Source organism: Sabethes cyaneus, chromosome 2 (genome assembly GCF_943734655.1).
Source record: "Sabethes cyaneus chromosome 2, idSabCyanKW18_F2, whole genome shotgun sequence".
Classification (NCBI taxonomy): Eukaryota; Metazoa; Arthropoda; class Insecta; order Diptera; family Culicidae; genus Sabethes; species Sabethes cyaneus.
In genome coordinates, this window is record NC_071354.1 from 58236808 (window position 1) to 58261761 (window position 24954).

The following is a 24954-nucleotide window of genomic DNA, read 5'->3' on the forward strand; positions in this document are numbered from 1 at the left end:
GTGATGAATCTGAATGAATAAAAGCGCAAATCTTTATTGTTAAGGAAACATTTGTTTGATTTTTTGCTGAACCGAAAAAAAAACAAAATACCACATCCCTTGGGCATGGAAATTGTGATACCTGCTACAGTCACAGAAAAACACATCACTTTTTCCACCAAATCTGACGTGTACATGAGCTTCTCTTCCAGCGATCCTTTATTCTTCAATATATATAGTATATCAGTATATATTCATTATCGTGTAACGTTACAATAGTCATACCCAGAATGGAAAGAACGTAAACCAGCTGCAGTGGGAGGATAAACTATAAAACACATCGACGTCATGCGTTCGGGCGTGGGTTGCACTGTCCTTTCTCACATATAGCTACCAATTTATGAGTGTGGCTGTTGGGTCTAGCGTTGAGATTAGTACTGCCACCACCACCCCCTGCACCGGCTCCGATACTGCTGCTACTATGTATATTATTGTATTTCGGGTTAATGTTTTTGATCGTTCCACCTGACATACTGATAGCACCACCTCCGTTGCCATATCGGCCAGCCCCTTCGCCACGTCCGGATCCACCCGCCGACCCGCCACCGGTTCCGGATCCCGATCCCGGCGATCCCGTGCTATCGGAGTTTTTGGTGTTGAAGTAGTTGAACGTATCGTACGGATTGAAATGATCATGCAAACCGCCGTTGTCGGTTACGCTGGCGATCTGATTACCGTCTACGAAGTTGAGCGAAAATGGCGTCGAAAATAGGTAGAACGCTAGGAACATAAAGGCATACAGTACGAATTGAAGAACGAAACAGGTCCATATAAGATTTATCTGCAAGTAAAATTAAAACTCGTTTTAGTATGTTTGGCAGAACTTATTACTCGCGCATCAGCGCATGTAAGAATGAATCATTTTGGAGGGAACAGTAGTTGTATCTTCTGTTTATATTAGCAGAATTATACAGAGTTTCATCTATTGACGGAAGTGGTCATGATATTTGATAAGATATTATATGTTGCGAAACTAGCTGATTGCCCGATCTCACTCGGAGCCCCTTTGCTTCACTTGTACATCTGTTATTGTAACGATTATTCTCAAAACAAAACCCTTTTTTTCATTTTAATGTGTCTACTCCCTTTGTCAGTTCCCCTCATGTTGTCCCCCCGTCACTTGTAAATCTGACTTCTTCCCGGTAATCCCTATAAATCGACAAACAGCCGTTTTTGAACCTCCCCTTTGTTAATATCCACCCTATTCCGCCTTTCAGAAATCCAGCAACTTGTACAACTGCTATCGTTCCAAATGCAAGAGGAACGCGCCCTTTTACCCATTTGAACCTTTCTTTCCCCTTGTAAGAGAACATCTCCTCCTTTAATCAACCCCCCCTGTTCTGATTCTTTTATGCCAAAATACATGTGTGTGACAAACAACGTTTTATGAAGAATAGTCCAGAAGTTCCGGAACTATGGCGAAACATGCATTCATACTCACGTTCTTCGTCTCCCTACTTGTCGGTTCTTTCCCAGTCGGCTCCCTCTTCTGTCGCTTAACTAATTATGCGTTGGTTTGCTCTATGAAAATCCGAGCTGGTACTGAATGGCCGAAACACAAATGGGCGAATCACGAATGGCCGAAATCCAAATGGCCGAATTTCAACAACAGTCACAGAAAGCCAAATCACGAAAGGCCGAATCACAAAAGGCCAAATCATGAATGGCCAAATCACGAAAGGCCGAATTTTTTCGGAATGTCTAAATAACTATTCAATAAAAAATATGAATTGGCAAGCAGTTAACTAATAACTTTAATCAAACAAAATAAAATAAGCAACACAACTATTTACTATAGGGTATAGATGATTGAAAGCTCTTTCTTCCCCTAAGCGCAAATGCGAGACCTATTTACCGTGTCAGTAGCAAATGTTTCCTAGGTGATTTAGGGCGAGACAGCCGCAGGCCGCGAGTATGCGCCGGTGACCCGCCGTCGGAAGCGCCGGCCACTGCGGGGGGTAGTCCCCCCGCCCACAGAAACCACTACTATTTAGGTGTATGCATTTTCCTAGGTTTACTGATTAGTAGTTATCCCTTAGTTAAGTCCGAACGAGCGGCAGCGAATAAGAACAGCATGCACCCAACGTTTGCGCAGGTTAAAGGCCGTGAATAATTTCGGCTTTTGTGATTCGGCCATTAGATATATTATGCCATTTGTTATTTTGGCCATTTGTGTTTCGGCCATTCGTAGGTAATCCGTAAATCCCTATAATGAAAACTAAACAAAGGTCTTTTTTTTACCATATATTCCTCTTCGGTGGAACCCCCTCTTTTCTCATAGTCACTTGCATAACTGCAATCGGTTTAAATGCAAGAGAAACGCATCCCCTTTTACAAAGCCCTTAGTTGGGGCTCTCCGCTTTTGGTAACCTCCAAGTGCTGATTCCCTTATGTCAAGGAACATGTGTGCCAAGTTTGATGAAGAACCATCCAGGCGTTTCGGAGTTAGCCCCCCCCCCCCTCTTTTGTCTACCCCTTCAATTTTGATTCCCTTATGTCCACGAACATGTTTGCCAAGTTTGATGAAGAACCGTCCAGGCATTTCGGAGTTATACCCTCACTCCCTTTTGTCAATCTCACAGTGCTGATTCCTCTAATATCAAGGAACATGTGTGACAAGTTTGGTGGAAAACTATCAAGGCGTTCCGGAGTTACGGTGGAACATACAAACATACTCACGCTCATTTTTATGTATATAGAAGATTGATAGTACATTAAATGTGCCTCGCGATGTACAACTTCGTTGCTCTGGGGTGGCGCTGGCCGTACGGACAAAGCATTGAGCGTAGTTGCTTGACTGTTTTTGCCATGGATGGCGCAAATCAACTGATAACGCTGTCATTTTTTTCTATAGAGGCTTAGTAAACGCAAGAATTAGGAATAATTTGCTTCATTGAGTTATCTTTTTTAGTTTTTCTTTTCAGCGTCGTCCGAAATTAGTCCATTTTTTAATGCAGACGTTCGACGCGACTTTTGCACATACCTTTTGTATATCAATAGAGGGAAGTCCCTCTAGAACCAGACACCTAAGGATTTTGGCATATAAAAAAATCAAGAGTAATTTAGAAGACTATTTTCCAAATAAAACAGGTTATACATACTTGCATCACTAATGAACCATTTTAGAAGCCAAATGAGAAATCGATAAAAATCATTATTTGAAAATTGTGTCTCCCAATACCGGACCCTAAACAGAAATCATAAAATGAACTAGTTCAGGGCTTGTATTTCGGAAAAATACATGTCAAAATGATTAAAAACTCTTGTTGACTAAAGATGTTTGAAAAATTGCCTTGAATAAAAATTATAAGTTTTTTATGCACTACATTGAAGTTCTTCTGTTTTCGTCGAAAAATTGACCATCAACTGGTTTCCTTGTTTTTTTTTATATTTAAGATGACCGGTTCGATATAAATGATGTTTTCTTTCTTCTAATATCTTTTTAGCAAAATCTTGATTTCATTCAAGAATTCGACTAAACCAAGTAATGCTTGGTTTTGTTTGGATTTTGCTTGGATTTTGCTTGGATTTTGCTATCCGGTATTGGGGAAGGGGTCGATGTCCGATACTGGGTGACGGGAATCACTAAGTACAATCCATATTTTTTTAACGAATTAAATATCTTTGTGGCAAAATGAACTATGGAGCTTGGAAAATATTTAATGAAACATATTTTATATATGGAAAACGAAATTGTATTCGACCGAATAACGCTATAATGCTGATTAGACGCAGTATAATGATTTGATCGGCGGTAAAATAAAAATAACAATAAAAACAAACAAATCTCTGTTTTCATGAATGATTCTGAAAATCACACACGCTAATTCCCAACAAACATTTTGGTGAAAGAGTAGTTTGTTCAACTATTGTACTGCTAATTCCCCAGTAACAAGCGCTTAACAAGCTACTATTCAACAAAAATGTTTGTTGGGTATTTTGTCTTTTTTGTTGATTTTATCAGATTAGCTACTAAGACGCACAATTTTAGCTATGAAAGTCAGAAGTGCCCGCTATTGGGGGACTATCCCTAATCTGTTAGGGATGCTGCTCGAGCCACAGTTGCTGATACAGTTAGAGCTTACGGATCTTTTAACAAAAATTTTCAATTTAGCCACATCACCAGCTCGGCAAATAAAAATTAGTGAACCATACGTCGCAGAACTGAATTTTTAGTTAGGTCTCTTTGGCAACTGGAGGCAAAATACGATGTTGTTGATTACAGTTTTCAAAAATAGCGCACAGATCAGGTCAAAAGATTGCAGAATTTTATGCAATTTTGTAGAGTGGCAGAATTTATGTTGAGTTTAGAATACAGAACAGCTACCGGAGGAATGGAAATATCGGGTAATCTAAACGATTTGCAAGAAGGGCGACAAGTTGGTCTATGAAAACTATCATGCGATGGTCGTTTTCAGTGCCGCTCACAAAGTCTATCCCAAATCATTTTCCGTAGACTATTACCAATTGCGAGCAAATTTGTGGAAATTTATCAAGCCAGCTTCATTGATGGATGATCAACAACGCATCATATATTATATCCTCCAAACAGGCCGATATGATACCATCGACCGAAAAGTGTTATGCAGAATTATGGACGAGAAAGGTTTCTCCTGGAAGCTGATCAAAATTATTCAATCTACGATGGATGGTATCACAGTCGAGTCGAGGTCGAGTTCATTTGAATCGCACAGACTTCGTCAAAGTGTTATGAAACGAGCAAATATCAACACGTAAGACACGAGCTTCAACAGTGGTTGTCGAACAGTCACTAGGCTAAAGCATCAAGCAGAAAAGGTTGGGTTGAAGGTAAATACGTCACAACGTACATGCGGACCAGTGGAACCGATGCCGCTTGGACAGTAGTGTAACGATGCACATTTACGTTAATCTGCTCCATAAGCGCAAGGCTGTCTACTCTACCCTGTAGACAATCCGCAATAAACAAAGCTCTAGAGGCAGCTCTACGAACACAGAGAGGTTCTAAGTCAATCAGTTGATAGCGGCTTACATAACTAGATAGACGGAACGGGTCTCTCCATGGCAACCTTCGCAAAACGAATCGAAGAAATCGGCGCTGAACTGATTCAATTCTCTCTGTACTGTTGTTATAGTTAGGATTCCAAACGGGCGAATAGTATTCCAGGATGGACCGCACCAGCAAACAATACAGTGACTTAAGGCAATATATGTCAGAGAAATTTTTCGCGATCCTAAAAATGAAGTCTAATGACCTCGAAGCTTTAGCGACAATGTACGAGATATGCTCCTTGTACTTTAACTACGGATCCAAGATAACTCCCAGGTCTTTAATATGCGAAACACGTTCGATCGGTGTGCCATTGAGCTCATAACAAAACAGGACCGGGTCTTTTTTTCTGGAGAAAGTGATTATGGAACACTTCTCCGGTTCCACCAACATGCGGTTCACATCGCTCCAAGTGGCAAAGGCCTCCAACCGATTGTGGAGAAAGTGACAATCGTCTGTCGAACGGATCTGGGAAAACATGTTCAGGTCATCCGCATACGAGAGTCGAGGGCATTGTTGAAGTACAGTAGAAAGATCAAAGGTCCTAGATGGCTTCCCTGAGGAATACCTGTAGAGGCTAGATAGCTATCGGACCTACAATCTCCAATGGCAACCACATTGGTCACATATGAGTGAAACCAGCGCAAAAGGTTATCTCTAACGCCCAGTCTATGCAGTTCTGTAATTACGATGTCATGGTTTATCTTATCAAAAGCGGCCGACAAGTCTGTGTATAAGACGTCTGTTTGAGCACGGTGCTCCATACTTCCTGTTATGTATGATGTCAGACACAGCACGTTCGTGGTGGTAGAGCGCTGGGAAATGAAGCCATGTTGCTCGGTACTTAGATATTGCTTGCAGTGAGACAGTAGGGGTTCCATAATTACCAGCTCAAATAGTTTTGAAACTGCACTGAGCGATGTGATTCCTCTATAGTTGTTCACATCTCGTTTGATACCTTTTTTATGCACAGGAAACATTTGCGCAAATTTCCAACACGATGGGAATACGCCGCTAGAGATGGACATTCGGAATAGAAAAAGCAATTGCGTCAACAAACAGGATATGTGTCTCTTCAGGAATGCAGAAGAAATGTAGATTGCTGTAATTACCGCGGTATTACGCTGATCAACGTCGTCTATAAGGTGCTCCCCCAGATTTTGTTACGTCATCTATCCTCAATAGCAAGAAAATTCACAGGGCAGTATCAGGCGAGCTTTGTGGGGGCCCATGCTACTATGGATCAAATTTTTACTCTCTTATAAATCCTCCAAGAATTTCTGGAGTACAACGTTCCCACGCATCATACTTTCGTGGATTTCAGCGGAGCATACGATACATTTGAACGCGAACAGCTATGGCAGATAATGCGCGAGTACGGTTTTCCGGACCAACTGACGCGGCTGATCAAAGTTACCCTGGAGCGAGTGATGTTCTACGTGCGGTTTCGGGGACACTCTCGAGTCCTTTCGAATCGCGCAGACTGACCAGTAGATGATGATGATGGTCCCACCTCATACCCCTACAACGGTTTGAGCGAGACGATTTATCTACTTAAGATATTTATGATATAACAATATAAGTATGTTAGTCAATATCGCTATTGAAGGTGTGATCCAGCGAGCGAGCATCGAAACGAGACGATCGATCTTCATCAAAAGCAGCCAACTTCAAGCCTTCGCAGACGACCTCGACATCATCACTAGAAACCTTGGGATGGCGGAGGGAATCTGGGCCACAGTAAAAACGGAGGTCCGGTGGATTGGGTTACACATCAATCCATCAAAAACCAAATATATGATAGGAAGAGGCTCCAGAGCAAGCAGTGTTAGCCTCCCATAGACAGGACTATTGACGGCGATGTATTGGAAGTGGTTGATGAGTTCATTTATTTGGGATCTCTGGTCACGGCCGACAACAATACAAGTAAGAAGATTTAGCGAAGCATTCTACGCTCTAGAAATCAAGCCTACTTTTCCCTCCGCAAGACGCTTCGATCAAGAAGCTGACACAAAGCTGACGACGTTTTTTATTGTTTGATTGTTGTCGCACGACTGTGCAGTGTAATCCGTTCTCTTCAGAATCCCACCGGCATCAGGAATAGGAGGCGCCCAACGTGCTAGATGGCTCGACTAGGTTGAAGCCGACTTGCGTGTGTCGAGACGCGCAACGAATTGGCGACGAGTAGCCCCAGACCGAGTACAGTGGAGAGGAATTCTTGATATAGCAAGATCCCGGCTCTCGGCTGGTAGAAGAAGAACAAGCGTCCCCCGCTGAACACCGGAAGAATTCCGGGACCCAATGAGTAAGATCTGCAGAAATTATGAAAACATAAAAAAAATCGGAGGAATTCTCAAATTTGGTGTGAAAATATTGGAAAATATGAAAGTTATGACTATTTTAGTAAGTTTTGCGGTGGTTATAAATGATGTAGATCTTAAAAGGGGTTAATGACGAGAGGCATAGAATATGTCAAATCATGCCATCGGGTTGATTCGGGTTAAAAATGTGCACTCACCTTTCTCTTTCTGCTGTATCTTCTCACGTGTACGTACGGCGTGAGGGCAAGGGTGAAGGTCATTCCGAACAGCAAGCCCGCCACCAATCCGGTAAAATTTTGCTGCCACGGAAGCGTGCCCATCCCGAAGACCAAAACACCGATAACGATTAGCTTTAGCAGTGCCAGATGAGGACGCTTTAGGCCGCGCCAGTGGCAAAGAATTAACAGCGTTAGCAGCGAGGAAAGCGTTCCCGCAAGCGATGGCAGTGGACCGACCTGATGGAATATAGGTGTTACCTAGATAAAAAGATTTTCAGTACTGGAATTAGTCATACCTCCGGTCTATACGGTGTGAAAATTGCACTACTAAGGTTGCCGGCTATACCGGAACCAATGTACAAGATCGCCGTCCGAAGTGAGCCCAGCAAACGCTCCAGATCCGATAGGAGGATATGCTGGAAGGCAAAGGTTAGCACAACGTGCATTATACCGGCGTGAAGGTACAGTGACGTGAACAGTCTGTAGAACTGATCCGGAATGTCGGTGGCGATGAACGGATACATGCCGCACACGTCATTTAAACAAGAAACCTTTAATTTTAATAAAGTATTGAATTAGGTTGAAGAGCGCAATTTGTTATCTTTCAAATACCTGTGAACACAACGAGGCTTCTTCGTGAAAATATCCTCGCACAAAATCACAGTACTCCCTGGTGGTGATGCGACACTCTCCGGATATACCGACGCAGCATGGATGACCGATCACCTCGCAGACCATATGCTCTGCCGTGTGATCTTTGAAGCGAAATTTTTGCGAAACTTGATTATTTTTCCTACAGATAGGCCATTTGGTTATGTCGTCTGGCCATTCGTGTGGTGCTATCGAAGCCGGAGCTTCGCAATATTTTGGATCTAGGCCGCAAACACTACCGGATATTCGACCACCGGGGCCCGAATCTCCAGGGGACCACTTCTTCCACGTCGAAATGGTCTACAAGAAAATAAAACCATTAAATAATGGTTATTGTAATTGGAAAAATATGCAATCTTACCGTCGGCCACAGTCCGCGAACAGAACAGTCAGCTTGCGAACTTTGAACACATCCGGAATCGTCATTTCGTATACAACATGCAGTTTCTCGTTCTTGCTTTCGAGTTTTCGAAATCAATTCCATCACCTTGGTGTCCCTGCGCATGCATGCTGCATACTTTGCTCCCACGTGGACTAAATCTTCGCCTCGAGGTCCGATCCAAACGTTTCGTTGCTCATAATGTTGCACCTGGCGAAATTGTTAGTTAAAATTAGTTAGAAAATTTTCCTTTCGAAATTTTTAAGCCAACTCACCGTTTGCAAACTTAAGCTCGTAACCAAAACCTGTGCACTCTTCTGCTCGTAACCGATTCCTATCGGGCCAATTCCATAACATAACATCATCAGCAGCAATACAAGCACCTGCGTCGTATTCACCCAGTACGTAAAGAACGGTCTATGGTCGTAGCGGTCATCCAGGGAGTTTGGTCTCAACAGCTTGATGTTGTGATGCGACAACCGTCTCGAATTGTCCAATACACTGTCGAGAATGTGCGTCATGATCCGCTGTCCATAGTACTGGTACAAAGCATTCCTGGGACGCGGTGGACGCTGCTGCTGCTGTACTTGCATCTCAGCCGACCGTGTCCGCCAGCCATTGCTAATTGTAGCACGATTTGCATCCACCACGTATATTTGCCGAGAATTGTCCGCCTCAAGATCATTTTCAATCTGCTGCTGATTACTCACCGTTGGAATGTCGAAAAACAGCTCATCGTCGTGAATTGGTGTTAGTCCATCACACATATCGTTATCGTCATTGTTTAGAGCCACGTGTGCTGGAGCAAAACTTCTGGACCACTGCTTCTGCTTTCGGGAAGCTCGATTCCGCAAGCTTTGTACAACAAACACGAACCCATTGCCAATCATCTGCGAAACTGTCGGTTTCCGCTCAACATGATATCCCTCGGTTCCATCATGCCGATAATATGGATTGAACCTTTGGCGACGGTTCTGTTCTGTTTCTGGTTCATCTTGGCTCTGAGCCGGCAGTACGTCGGGCCGATCGCTGTGCTCGGTTAGCATGTCGGCGTGTACCTCGTTTACCCGAGGGCCAACGACGTCTTCTTTCAACGGGCCGAATCGACGAACTGCAAGCCGCTTCTGTCGATCCTCCCATTTTTGCTGCTCGTAATCTTCGTTCAACTGATCAACGCCGAAGAACTGAGAAGTGCTGCGGCGCAGATACTCCTTGATCCGTTGCTTGTGCGATAGACGTGCTCGGCTGGGTTGTGTATTGCGTTGGAGCGTAGAAGGTGTCGAGTCCGCCTGAAGTCTGGGGGCCGATATTTGCTGGAGCGGTAGCGATTGTTGCTGTTGTTGTACCTGCTGTTGCTGTAGCTGCTGGAGCTGTTGATAAAGAGGCTGCTGTTGTATCGGCTGGTGCTGTATATGTTGCTGTTGATACTGGATAATGATGGATGGGTTGCTACAGGAGCTGTTCAGTGTATGCGATTGGGAAATGATCAGAGAGGACGAGTTTCGACCGTCCTCACGCGGAGTTAGCAGAGGATGCTGATGGGAATAGGAAGTATGCGACACTATAGACGGTGGGCTTAACGGAGATTGACGTTCCATCTCCGACATGGACACTGAAGAAATGGACAGCGGTTGCGGACTGATTGGACCGGAGGTTTGGGTGGTCTGGTGCACTCCGGTGGCTCGCCGTAGGGTACTACAGTGGAAGCAGTTTTCCTCGTCGGTCAAATTCGGTGCCAGCGGTTCGCTCATTATACTAACAGGAGTGGGTGTACGTAGCATGGAATAGTCGGGGGTAGTGGGGCACAGCTGGCGCGATTGCCGCCCAAGCGTAGCTGTTTGGTTAAACGTACAAAGCGGTTGTTGGCATTTAACGGGCTTAGCGCGAGGTGGAGTTGCATAGTGGTCTGTCGAGTCTTCGGTTAGACTTTGAACTTGCGAATTCTTTGGTTCCACTTTCAAACGGTAGGGAAGAGTACTTACAGATGAAACTCTTGAAGCAGCTTGATTTATTATATTGATTCCTCCTTTCGATGCGATTAATCCGGCCATCAGTGTCGGTCCTATTCCCAATTCCTGCTGGTGATACTTCTCCGGGGGTGGTGGCGTCGGAATATAACGCTTAACAGGTGTATGTACAGTGGAAGTTAAATAACTGTAGCTATCCGAGTTGGTCATCAGGGGAGGATTGTTTATCAAATATTTTCCATATTGGTCAGTTTTTGGAGTTGGAGGATCACGAAACCGTTCCGGGACCGGGTAACGTGTTCGGGAACTAGGTGACATCGAACGATGATGGGGAGCATTTCTGTTATCAGGATAAGCGATAATAGATGTGGGAGCAGAGTTAGTCGAATATCGATCGCCCGACGATGTTGTTGCAGAAGATGGTGCTGCCGTGGCTGCCGCCGCAGCAGCAGCTGCTGCCATGCAGCAAGGCCGCAAATTTTCTTCATTTCGATAGCTTTCAGTATTAGGTGTGGCAAAAGCGGTCAAACGCGTTCCGAGGTTCGAATAGGACGATTCACTAAACCGGGATGGGGATGGAGCATCATTTTGCGAAACACTGGTTCCATTATCACTCAACCCGTCGCCGTAGTTGATAGTTGAAGTAACAGTAAACTGATGCTGATAGTGGGTATGCCCGAATGAAGAACGACGGCTTCTACTCATTCCACAATTTTACTACTTAGACACCGGCAATTAATTCGATTATCCTAACATCTAATCACACCATTGACTAAAAATTTCCTCTACGTTTCCGTTCGCATTTTCAAGAATTCGATGGAAAATCATTTTCCAAAATGGCTGAGCTCGCTAAAATAAACACACCCCAGTGCGGGCTGAGACGATAAAATATTTTTCACTACATACATTGTGGTACCCGTTTTGAAGCTACTTTTCCAGGCATTCCCACGCACGATGTGCAAGAACTTTAGCTACAGTTAACAGAGACTAAAATTTATCACAATTAGCCTAATTTCAAAGGATATGTGAACAAGAACGTAAAATATCGAATCTTTCCTTTTTTTCCTCCACGTCCTTCTACTCGCAATTTTCTGCACTCACTCCGGAGCCAGCCTGCCAGCAACAGCAGAGCAGCAGTATGATCGGAATCCCACTCACTAACTGCTGGGTGGAATCCGCGCGTGCTAGACAAATTCTCACCACATAACCCGAAGAATGGGCCAAATTTCATCGCCACCGAGTTGGTAGCGATGGATTTTGACGGAGAGTGCCTTCGAAGAGAACCAAAACAAGCCCCCTTTTGGAGTTCCTCCTTTTCCATGTCCTTCGCAAATGTTTTTCCTGTTATCGCTTGGAAAACACATGGGCCCTTTCGCGCATGGCATTCAGTGCGCGCGATACGCATGAAAACAAAAGACACATGATTGAATTCGCCCGTCGCCTACAGTTATGTTTCGCTTGTTGAAAATAGCGCACGCAGCCAAGATTGTGATTACTCCTGTATGTAGGCATCTTTATATACGGTGAACATTCATAAATTACGTACACTGAGAGCAATTCCAATGTGGGAAAAACAACTTATAGGGGAACTGTGGGGTAAGACGAAAAGGTTAAGTACATCTAATATAATACAGGAAACGTCTGATTTCTAAAACCTAAACACAATTTACTTCAGTTCAATATATTGCTTTCAAAAGCAGCTAATGAAATTTAGAAATTTAGCAAAAAAATTTTTCAATGTGTATTTTGAGTATTAAAAATAGACCGAAAAAGTGGACTTTTTCTTTGCTGCGGGCGAAACGGACAATGCGTGGGAGTAAGATGGACAGGTAGTGTAAACTACCGCAACTGAGAGCATATAATTATTTTTGACCATTATCAGATTGAATAATCCTAGTCCCTTGTTCCTAAATGTTCCTTGGGAAGAGTGGCGCAAATTAGTGATGAGTAATCCACTCCTGTATCCATGTAAAAGATCCGTAAAAAGAATGACTGATCCGTGAATCTTCTCTTTTAGGACACGGATCTTGCCCGTGCGACTTTCAGTCTGCAGTGAACTTCATTATGTTTTATTTCGCTGATGACAGTTCGACCTAGAATTTCATTTTATGTCTTATATAGTAGTTCTTCGTTCTCTTCGCTCTATTTCAGGTTGCTGTCATGAAGGCAGACTACTGACAAGGCAGGATAAAACGAGATCAGAAACAATAGGCCGTATGAATAAAAGACTTAGAGCAAATGCTCCCATACGATTTAAACGGGAAAAACAAAGCAACTGTTTTATTCAAACGCCTAATGGCTCCATTCTTCGCGCGATTTAATAATAAATTCAAAATTGGAATGGAAATGTCTCCGTAGCCATAACACATTTTAACAAAATGAGAGAAAACCGAGAAAACCCGTTTAAAAGTACTAGCTTGTATGAGAAACGCGTGCACGTGAAGCATGCGTGGCCATAATCTCCGTAGAATCTTCTTCAGAGTTATGTAATTCTTTCTATGGAGTAACATTGACTCTTTTTCTAAAATTTTGCCTGAAGGGTAGGGAAAACCCCACTGTAACTAAAGCTAAAGATGTTCAGTGTAACTAAAGATCCGATGAACCGTTCCGAAGATCCGGATCCTTGACTAACACCCATATTCTGTATTTCGAACGAGTTGAAATATTTCGATCGACTTGGCAAATATTTCGTTCGAGTTGTTTTTTCATATGAAGATCTTTCGTTCGAACCGCTGTTTTTTCGAACGAAATGTCAGTTTCGAACGAAACATAAACCCGTTCGAAATACAGAATAGGGGTATAAATGAACCGGTTCTGATCCGATCAGTCTATAGACTATAGACCCTATAGTGATCCGTTTGGCCCATCACTAGCACAAGTGGTTTCAAAGTGGTGAAAATAGAGGACACTCGCACAAAAAGGCATGTAATACATCCGACGGGTGACGGGTTGAAATATACGTATTTTATTTTGACGTAGAACTACGTCTTACCGCAGGGTGTCAATCCAAAATTTGGATTCAACCCAGCGTCACGAAAAAATGAAAGATTTTGAACGTTAATAGCTCTGCCAATTATGAATGGATTTTCATGGTTTAGATTCCGATCGACTCATAAGAGATGTAGCAATTATGTGATTCCTCTTGAAACATTCTTTTTCAATCACTAATTAGTAAAAACTACCGAACAGTTTCAAGGTCAAAATATCCCATACATTTTCCTTGTGATAGCCTTGCTCCACAGGCAAGGACGACAGTTAAATACCCCATCTGTTTACTGTGATTTCGATTACTTTATGTTTAGAAAAAAAGCAACAAAGCCCCCTCGTCCCAATAGGTCGAAGATTCATTACGACTTTTAGACTTATACTAATTTGATATCTGTGCTTGGGAAGTATGCCAGAAAGAGTGATAAAGTCCTCTCGTTCTAACATGATTTCCTGGGACTGCGACAAACCTAGTCCTGTTTGATGTCCTGAAAGTAAACAATTTTGTTAAAGCATAAGACCACCCCTTGCCTTCAAACTAGTTTATTTTTAAACACTGAATCTAGTCCAAATTGATGTCCCGAAGGTGAAACGTCACAGAAAAGTAAGCAGCAATCCTTTCTTTTTGTCCGACTGTATCCACATTCGCGACTACAAAGTTGCTAATATTTGTTTGGTTTTTACGTGAGAAAAAAGTGAAGGAAGTATTTTTGCTGTTGCTTTTACGCAAGTTTTGACAATGGGTTTTCGTATAAGTCGCGAACAAGATTAAAAAATCTCTTTAGCTTTCGCAGTCGCGAATTTTTTCAGAACTGTTGTCTCACAAGGAAACACGGCTGAAGAAATATTTGTGCATGCGAAGTAACGCAACAATTCTCAAAGTGAGGAAAATCTGCAACTCTTCTACCCGAGAATAGTTTTGAATGTTTCAATGGCTGCTTTGCGCCAGTTAGCTGCCTGCAATTCTTTACTATTCAATAGTCAAGCATTAATTTCTTTCGAAAATGATGAAGAAGACAAAGCAGAAGGGATCCGTAGTGATGCTAATGTTTATTTGACCGTTAACTCAGCATAAGGCAGTATGGTACAAAACATTTTGCAAACAATTTTAACTTTCTTAGTAGCCTTCAATTATTAAAATGAATAAAACGATCTGAAAAATTATCGACTTGCAAAAATTTGGATTTCTCACCCTATAACAAAGTCAAGCCATTTTTTCCATTTTTGATATCAAAATACATATACAGTGGACCCCCGTTCGTTTGAACGATTCCTCATGCAAACTAACGGGGTTAGTTTTTAATTTGAACAACTGGCAACCCTAAACATGCTGGAACATGTGTGAACTGGTCGCCCTACTCTTTGTTATTGTTTTGATGGTTTGATTCAGTTGGAAGTCGGAAGCAGCGAATATTTCATTCTCCGATCGGATTTCTATCATAATCGTTGGGAAAACGCAATGTGAAACAGATTAAACACGCTAGATCAGTACAAACAAATCGCGTTTATGCGCAGTGTCTGCATAAGCAAATGATGTCATGTTGAGAATGACATTTGAACCATTTTTAATTTGCACGTCGTGCAAACCAACGGGGTGCAAATTAAAAAGTGTTCAGATTAAAAACGGTCAAACGAACGGGGGTCCACGGTATATGTAAATAGTGTTTGATCTAGATCATTACACGGGAGCTCCTAACCACACTTTTTTGACAGCACTTGGTGGTTTGTTTACATGGTGTTAAAGTTTGAATTAAGTTTTCTATCTTTGTCCGGCAGATAATGATAAAAAATTATAGTTTTTATTTAAGAGAAAGCACCTTACATGCATTTTATAGCACCTGTTGCAGTAATCCTTCACGAAATTCAAATCGAAACCGCAGGATATGACAAAAAACATGTAAACAAACCACCAAGTGGTGTCATTTGACGGCAAAATGACGTCATCGCAAAATGATCTATTAACGAGAGAATTTTATTAATAGCTGGGTGCGTGAGGGTGATACCGTTCGTTAATTGGGTGTTCGTTAGTTGGGCCATGCTCCAACTTGAACGTCAAAATTCTATTGAACTTTTGAGTTTAAAAACTTCAAACAATTGTCAGTCGGCCCAATTAGCGAATCAACTGAAGTGCAGTCGTGACCCAATTAACGGATTCAGGCTGTACTCCGATTCTGGCACTGGTAAAAATATTTGTTTTTGGCATCACAAATTACACAAAATACATACTAAAAATACGATACAATTATTTAGTTCTATTATTTGCTTAACGCTATTTTACGCCACATATATGTCAATATGGTGTGAGAGACAAATCAAGGTTTCTTCGCAAAAACCCGCCTAACGTAGTTCTACGCCAGCTATGCGGTTATGTCTGGAATACAACCTTTCTGATTTTTGTTAAATTATCAAAAACCAGTTAATTGCAAGCAAGATACAGGATAACCAAAGAGAATATTCATAGTTTCATGCAGTGCCGGAGCAATATGGTTCGCTAAGACTGAAAGATGTTCGAATCTCTAGAACTTTAACTTGAACCGATACAAAATAAGCATGAGGATTTTGCAAAGTAGAAAAACATTCCAATAATATGCAAAAACCGATTTAGGATCGCTGCTGTGTTTGATTAGTTAAGTCGCCACACCAACTTTTACAGTATTCTTCAAATTTATGCTCTTTAAATTCACTATTTTGAAAGTGTTTTTAAAATACCTTGCAAAACAGCAAATTTCTTACACAACCTGATGAATATTTAGTGAAGTTTTCCATCGAAAACTAGTTAAAAATGAAATTTACTGAAATTTTTTTGTTAAATGTACCGCTTCTGACATTTGTTTTCATTTTCCTCACTATCGCAGCAGCTAGCGACATGCCGGCAGTTTTTACTCAAATTCAAAATTTCTATCCGGGAGCCTTTGGCTCGTTACGTACTTTGCTAATGGGCTTATGTAGCAGCATGCAGCCATTTGTCAGGTTTGTTGACTTTGGTTGATTTGTAAAGTTGGTTCTTGTATGTTCGGTTTCGGTTTCGCTGAGATTTTACGGATTTTACGGTGCAGGTTAATTGATTTCTAAGATATGTTCATTTATTTAGCAGACAGCTAAATTCCTTTCAAAATGGATTATTGTGTAAATGTGGTAAAGAAAACTAAGCGACATTCTCGAGAGGAATTAGAAGGAATTTCTAAAGAGGTAAGTTTTAGCTGGAAAATACAAAAATGTGTGAGCCTAGATTTCAAAGAATTACACGATCCCAAGGCCGGTTTCTATAATAATTATAACTTGAACAGCAATACTTTTTCTTTTAAGTTTGTGAAGTAATTTAAGTTAGAATAAATGCAGATTTCAATAGCTAGGTATAAAGATAAACTAGAAATCGGAGCTTAAATTACTGTGACTTCATAAACTAAAAATTGATTTAGCTTAACGGCCACAATTAACCATGGAAACGGTCCGTAATTTCTCATCTAGGTACTTAAAAGATAAATCTAATGATATACAGATACTACAGATGATGTTTCTCTGTTCACTCGCAGCAACTGATAGATCGAGTCATTCAGCTAGAATCCCAAAACTTTCAACTTAAGAACATCATACAGAAAGCAACTGGATCAAAGGCAGTTGAAGACCGCAAGGACCAGGAGAAACAACGAAAATTCGATTTTTCCAAGTAAGTAAATCTTGTTGGTTAAAATTCGTTCCCATCATTTTGCTATTTTTACAATTTCAGGTGCCACAAACGGCACATTTTACTGCGTTTCTACTATCTCGGTTGGGACTATCAGGGCTACGCTTCACAAGAGGACTCGGCGAATACTATTGGTAAGTATTAGTGTAGATTCTCTATAGTATACGCTTGTATAGTTTTGATATTAAATCCTTTTCGCAGAGTATCACCTGTTCAATGCGCTAACCCGCGTGTGTTTGATCGAGAATCGTGAAACTTCCAACTACCATCGATGTGGTCGTACCGACAAGGGTGTCAGTGCGTTTCATCAGGTCGTCAGCTTAGACGTGCGGTCCAAGTTTGCTCCGGAAAAGCAACTGGAACCGGAATCGATCACTGCCGAGCTCAATTATTGCCAGTTGTTGAACCGGGTGCTGCCGCAGGACATTCGTTGTATCGCGTGGATGCCCATGGTCAACCCGGTGTATAGTGCTCGTTTCGATTGCAACTCACGAACATACCGGTATTTTTTCCCTCGCGGGGAATTGGATGTGCCAGCAATGCAACAGGCAAGCCACTTTCTAGTGGGATTGCACGATTTCCGCAATCTGTGCAAAATGGACGTTGGAAATGGTGTGGTTACATATATGAGGAAAGTTTATGATGCTTCTATCAAGGAGTCGCGACGAGATGGGGAACAAGGAAACTACGATATGCTGTTCTTTGAGTTGCGTGGCAAGGCTTTCCTTTGGCATCAGGTTCGATGTATTATGGCTATTCTGATCCTAGTTGGACAGGGAAAGGAAAAACCGAACGTTGTTAAAGAGTTGCTTGATGTCGAAAGCAATCCCCGGAAACCACAGTACAGTCTGGCCAGTGATTTGCCTCTTAACTTGTACGAATGTGAGTTCCGCAGAAAAGGCACCTTTGATCCAGAAGTTTTTGATAAAAACGCACCAATCGTCGAAGAAGATGACAACTTGGATGGGGAATCTGACTTGCGGCCATGGGTGTATGAAGAGGAAAGCCTCTCGCGGACGATTGTAGAGCTTCAAGCGTTGTGGGCTTCCAGTAGCGTTAAGTATGTTAATCACTCGTTAGTTTTAGCCATCATGTGAATATTAATTTTATGTGTCTCTCAGATCAACTATGTGTCGAGAAATGCTCAAATCCTTACAGTTAATATATAGTAAACATTTTGAAACAATGCCAGTGCCCAACTTTCAAACTGCTAGTCTGCTTCAGGGTGTGCAACGTAAGGACTACATTCCCCTGATGGAACGTAAAAAATGCGGTAAGTGACGCAAACGCCAATAAGAACGGAACGAATTGGTGGAATTGTATATTTTGTTTTGCTTTTAGAGAGTCTCGAGAATCGAATTGAACACTATTCTAAAAAACGCCGCATTCAGGTGAACCAGAAGGAAGACATCAATTCGCCGGAGGTTGATCCGCTTAGTTAGAAGTGGTATTGAATGAAAACACAACTAAAGACATAAGGGACTGACAATTTGTGAACTCGATAATGAAATCTGTTTATTTACGCTTTCAATTAGTTTAGTAAAGTTTTGTACACAATTGCTGTATAATCTTTGTATAACTGATTTTGTTGTAAATGTGCACTTTTTCTACGATATACTCAAGTTGTTTGATATCTGTCTTGTTTCTGTTAATAAATTTATCCATCACAATCCTACGACAAAAAATAGCTTACTAAAAATACTTATTGCTATTGCATCGAGATGAAACCTATTTCCAATCGCTAAATTAAGTACACGAAAGTGACTAGAATTAAGTGCAAGAGCCGTACGACTAAGCATCATAAAGCGAGTGAAATCGAAAGTTGTGTTTAGGATTATATTCAAAGTAGCGCCGCAGGAAGACATATTGGTATTCAGCTAGGGATTGAAAGAATCCTCCGGATGCTGCATTGGGCTTAGTTCGGGAGGATATCCACTGACTTGGCGCGTTGGTACCTGAGAACAGTAAGTATTTTCATTAGATATTATGTTCAATACTTGATGAGGATTAATTACTTTCGTCTGGCCAGCTTCAACATAACCGGTCCCTCCTTGATGTTTTTAAATAATCCTATGGTCTCCGAGTGACTCATTCCAAGCACCGGCACATCGTTGATGGAAACTATTTCATCACCTGAAATTTAAAATTCAGTTATTTGGAAATCTTAGAATCCTTCGAATAGCTTTGCATACAATCAAGGAACCCTGTAATGGCATGTTTTATACAATTTAAAACTGTTGGACAGCGGAGCAGAGCGTCCAAAGCCTCTTAAATAGGATGAGTATTAAGCTCCTAACGTAAGCTGTTTAGCGATCCGCATTGTCAGTTGGAGAGGATAAGGAAGGGGAATGGTTTGATGGAAAGCGATAGGCATGTCATTGACGTTATCAATTTAACAAATCTGTCGCGTAAAGAAAATTTCGTAAAGAATTTGGAAACATTCGTTCATGTTCCAAGAGCTGAGATCGCTGAAGTGTCAGAAACTCAGAAGCTACCATGGTATTACCAGTTAATCTACCATCTCCAAATTATTTTAAACAACGGTGAGCGCCGCTTTAATAGCTGGCTGTTTTGTGACGGCGAACCTCCTTAAAACTTGCCTCGAAGGTATCGTCCCTTTTCACAAATAAATCTGATGTACCGCAAGGTAGTAACTTGGGATCACTTTTGTTTATTTAATTCTTCAACTACGCTACCTCTGCCCTTGAAAGAGGTTGTAGACTTATATATGCTGACGAATTCAAAGTCTATTTGACGATACGTTGCATCGAGGATTGTCATCGTCTTCAACTTCTTTTGGATACATTTTTGAACTAGTGCAAAGTGAATAATTTGACTACTAGCGTCTCTTAATATGAGGTTATGACGTTCCAACGAATCGCATCGCCTAAAGTTTTCAGCTACAAAATTGACGCTAAGGGAGTGAAGAGGATTCAGCATTTTAGCTCTGTTCGTGGTAAAACTGTTACATGATGAGGTTGATTCGCCGGAATTACTTTCGTTAGTGAATTTCCGCGCAGTACAAAGGATTTTGTGAGTGGCCGAATCACGAATGGCCAAAATCCAAATGGCCGAATTTCAACAACAGTCACAGAAGGCCGAATCACGAAAGGCCGATTTTTTTCGGAATGCCTAAATAACTATTCAATTAAAAACATGAATTGGCAAGCAGTTAACTAATTACTTTAATCAAACAAAGAACAAAATTAGCAACACAATTATGCACTATAGTGTAAAGATAATTGAAAGCTCTTTCTTCCCCTAAGCGCAAATGCGATACCTATTCACCGTGTCAGTAGCAAATGTTTCCTAGATGATACAGGGCGAGACGGACGCAGGCCGCGAGTGTACGCCGGTGACCCGCCGTCGGAAGCGCCGGCTTAGGTGCATACATTTTCCTAGGTTTACTGACTGGTGGGGATTATTCCTTAGTTAAGTTCGAACGCGCGGCAGCGAGTAAGGACACCATGCACCCAACGTTTGTGCAGGTTGAAGGCCGTGAAAATTTTCGGCCAAATATGAAGTTCGGCCATTCGTGTTTCGGCCTTTTGTGATTCGGCCATTCGTGATTCGACCATTAGATATATTATGCCATTTGATATTTCGGTCATTTGTGTTTCGGCCATTCGTAGGTAATCCCATCCACCCTGCTGAGCAACCGTTTCCACCCCACTGAATTTGACCGCAATGAACCTCTTGCCGCGTTGCACAATATTTTGAATTTGGTGAATCCTTGCATAAGTTTACGCGAATGATAACAAGTTCTAGTGCATTACCTATATTGTTTTCTAGTTTATTATAATTGTTAGATGGGGGATGCTTCCAGCACAACAATCGCATCAAATGCCAATATCAAGAGTGCTGCTAACTCAAGAACAGCTGCCTTGTCCTTGTTTGTGCTGACGAGGAGACAGTAAAATGGCCGGAGACTATGGAACCAACATTCAAACCCTGGGACGAAGTGCTGGTACGAACATACACCATAAAGGACCCTCCGAGGTCTTTCAGGAGAGAGGATCCTTCGTGTACTCCAAAATCAGAACGGGCTCAGGGACGGCTTTTCTACCCGAGCGTATCGTGACTTTGTCGCACCGTGACAGGGAACACAGTCGTACTGGCGTTGGAGATAGACTCTCTGTCTGCCAAACAAATTGTCAAGCAGGACTTCATGTTGACGTCTTGCAGAAATGTCGGTAGTACAACGTGCCCACGTATCTCGTTTTTATTGATTCCAAAGTATCATACGATACAGTCGATCGAAACCAACTATGGCACATAATGCATTGACACGGTTTTCCGGATAAACTGACGCGACTGATTGGTTTGAGCGATGTGTTTCGTGCGTATCTCGGGAGCACTCTCGAATCCCTTCGAGACGCGACGAAGGTTGAGACAAGGTAACGGCTAATCCTGCATGCTGTTCAACATCGCTCCTGAGGGGGTGATCCGATTTGGAGCGCATCGAAACGAGAGGCACGATTTCTACCAACGGTAGCCAACTCCTAGATTATGAACCAGGAACTTTGCGACGGCATAGCCAATTTACGTCAGACTGAAAACAGGGTAAATGCATCGAAGACCAAATACGTGAAAGAAAGAGGCTCAAAGGAAACAAAGGCGTGTCTCCCACGGACGGTACCCGTTAACGGTGACGAACTAGCAGTGATAGATGAGTTCGTGTACTTAGGATCTCTGGTGACCGCGGACAACAATAGCAAGGAGATCCAGCGGCGCATTCAATGCGATCAAGAAGCATACGACGCCATTCGAAATTAACAATATACAAACCCCTTATTAGACCGGTAGTTTTTTATGGACTTGAAACTCTAACGCTGCTCACGGAAGACATACGCGCCCTTGCCGTGATCCAGCGGAAGGCATTGCGGACGATATTTGATGGAACTGAAACTGAAAGTGGAGAGTGTCGAAAGTGTATATGAATCACGAACTTGGAGAGATTCCCATCGTACCACTAGCGAAAGTCGGTAGGCTACGGTGAGCCGGACACGTCGTAAGGATGGCGGACGACAGTGCAACCCTAAGTAGCACACTTTAGTTGAAGCAACCGAATTACGACTGAAATTAGTCATATTTCGGTTACCACAACAACGTTGTAACAACGGTGCTAGTATGAACGAAAACAGTTCTCTCCAACAACCCCATCAGCACCAGGAAAAGCGAAACACAACGTGCAGGATGGCTCGACCAGGTCAAAAGCGATTTGTGACTTCTGAGACGACTGAGAAATTGGTTACGAATAGCCCAAGATCGAGTTGAGTGGAGACGACTGCTTGAAACAGCACGAGACACCCCGGTCCTAGATCGCTGACGACGACCACTTCATGCTTAACTAAAGGTTCGGCAAGAGTCGTATGCGACAGGTTCGCCGAGATGCGACCAGCTGCTGATTAGGAGATTCGGCGTCAGGAGCAACGAAGGCACGTGTGGAGCAACTTCCCGAGGGAAGTCTACTTCTGGCCCGTCGGCGACGGTTGAGAAGGTTCACACTTTCCCTTCCCTTCAAGAAGGATCTGCTTCAGTCTCTGAGTCTAACGACGCTGCTAAGGACGGCAAATCTCAAACAAAGCAGGCATCCTTCCCTGCGTGCAAGCGAACCTTCGTCACGCTAAGGGCGCTTCCATTGTTCTTGGTCGGAGGTTCGTAACCCAGCAGCTAACAGCTGCCTTCATTCAAGAATCTTGGGTGGATGGTAAATGGTTGAATAATGCGCTCCCGAACCACCATGAGGTTCCACAGTCTCTTATCTAGCAACTCCTATCTCTACCTCCTCGTGGTACCCTACGGGATACGTTCCTTAGTGGAAATCCGACAACCGGTGGAAACTAGGGTCGAATGCGAACAGAGAAGGGGGTACTCATGCGAAGGCTGAAGTGTAAACTCTCCGCCTGCAGGACGGTTCTTCTTGACTCCCAAGAACCAAAGCAGAGGGTCCAAAGCCCCTAAAGGAGATGGTTGTAATAGCTGTTATCCATGGCTATTATGTAAAAACTTGAATGGATAAACCCCTAATCCAAGGTGTGACGCGACCCGTGCCGAGGGATGAATGGTGGAGGGGGTTCTATAAATTCTCTCGCCGCAACGGAGCCTGTGGAGTACCAGGGCGCTCTTCACAGTAATTTGCCCTTGCTGCATCAAGACTGATGCAGTGGACGATTTCTTACCGTGCATATTTTCTCTGCCGAAAAACAAAGAAACGAATGAGGTAGAGAGGAGAATAGGGGAGGAGCAGGACTTGAATGATGCGTCAGCAGAAGTTCAGTCCTGATCCTCGTCTATCCTCAACACGTCGACTCGTTGTGAGTCGACAAACGAAGATGTGGCTCCAACTCTCTACTTACGGGTCGAGATTCGCTCTGCCTGATCTCTGACTGTGTGCTGGAGGGTGGGCGGAAACAAAGGAGAGCCGATTAGTTATGGCCAGTAGGATGGCTGAACGCTCAAAATATATAACGTCGAGTATGGGGGTTACTCAAAAGTTGCTGAGTCTCAATAAGAGAGATCTCAGCAAGCTTACCGGTCTTGCGACAGGACATTGTCCGAGTGAATATCATCTTCGGAATCTCGGTTTTGTACAAGATGATATTTAACCTCGGAACACTTGCTCTGCAATTGTGGAGCACAAATAGTACGCAGACTGCAGTATCTCAAAAAGAGGAGATTTGGTTGGCGTCGCCGATCAGGGTACTAGGTTCATAAACCTAGTCATCCCTGATTGGGACATGTCTCGCTCCAGCTACCAGCCTGTCAATTCCCCAATAAGTGATAGGTAAGCCTGAAGCGTATAGTACAATAATAAAACGGGACATACCACAGTAGTTCAAAATAATGGACGCAGTGGTAAGGGTACCCAACAGAAGAGGAAGGAAGAATCTTGGGATCATGACATCATCGTGCCATTCCTGATTGGCTGCGATACCAACATCTACCACGGCGCAGCACGAATGTAACAACATTGAATACTTTACTGCTAACAATTGTAGGGAATGTACCGAGTTAGATGAATCAACGTAAAAATAAATCTGATGAAACTGAATTATTTGCTTCAGTGTAACTGAAAGTCTCTCGCATGTGTTGCGAGAATTCATCGTACGAACGATGAGGGAAACAGAGAGAAATCAAGAAATCGTTCAATATGAGACTTACACATACTGGGGCATGTTATATTATGCTCGAAGCAAAAAGTCAGTTTTTGGACAAACGTAGACTTTATCGGTTGTTGTTGCTCTGTCGTCCGAAAGGTTCGGTTAACAGTGACTTACACTGACGGATACTACATTGGCGCAGAAGGAAAATGCTCCCAAAGAGTGAGTATAGTTTCTGGTTAAATTATTCAGTGAATAATTGGTGGCGTCTGGCAAACGCCTGTTTGAAACGGAACGAAAGACGTTTGTGCGCGTCTGTTTGGTTTGTGTACGCATGCTTCGTGCGCCTCTGAGAAGGCAGAATAATTTATTGAAATACGCTGGTATGCGTAGATTGAACGCCTCTGGGAGGGCTATTAAAAACGCTCGTGTGCGTTTGAATCGCTTGGTTGCGATATCTCCTCTGAGCGGGACTTATAGTAATTCGCTTGGGCGCGTCTTACTTTATTGAAATACGTTGGTATGCGTATATTGAACGCCTCTGGGGGGGCTATTAAAAACGCTCGTGTGCGTTTGA

General features: G+C 42.7%; 3 protein-coding genes across 3 annotated transcripts in view; 1 reads left to right on the forward strand and 2 right to left on the reverse strand.

The window, feature by feature from the left end:
• Positions 1-325: 325 nt before the first annotated feature.
• Positions 326-11309, reverse strand: LOC128736014 (inactive rhomboid protein 1-like). The gene is made up of 6 exons (XM_053830499.1): positions 8913-11309; positions 8620-8847; positions 8220-8558; positions 7904-8158; positions 7587-7844; positions 326-820 (listed from the first exon to the last, which is right to left on the reverse strand). The coding sequence occupies exons 1-6, from the start codon at positions 11307-11309 to the stop codon at positions 326-328; spliced, it is 3972 nt and encodes a 1323-aa protein (XP_053686474.1).
• A 5298-nt stretch (positions 11310-16607) lies between these two features.
• On the forward strand, positions 16608-18906 carry LOC128737299 (tRNA pseudouridine(38/39) synthase). The gene is made up of 6 exons (XM_053831910.1): positions 16608-16778; positions 17123-17256; positions 17317-17408; positions 17476-18334; positions 18396-18547; positions 18616-18906. The coding sequence occupies exons 1-6, from the start codon at positions 16704-16706 to the stop codon at positions 18714-18716; spliced, it is 1413 nt and encodes a 470-aa protein (XP_053687885.1). The 5' UTR covers positions 16608-16703; the 3' UTR covers positions 18717-18906.
• Positions 18907-19189: 283 nt separating this feature from the next.
• LOC128735465 (uncharacterized) overlaps positions 19190-24954 on the reverse strand; it is a 111078-nt gene continuing 105313 nt past the window's right edge. Inside the window, exons 6-7 of the mRNA XM_053829948.1 lie at positions 19290-19407; positions 19190-19229 (exon numbers count right to left, since the gene is read on the reverse strand). Of these exons, the coding sequence (XP_053685923.1) occupies positions 19190-19229; positions 19290-19407 (158 nt within the window). The remainder of the gene's footprint in view (positions 19230-19289; positions 19408-24954) is intronic.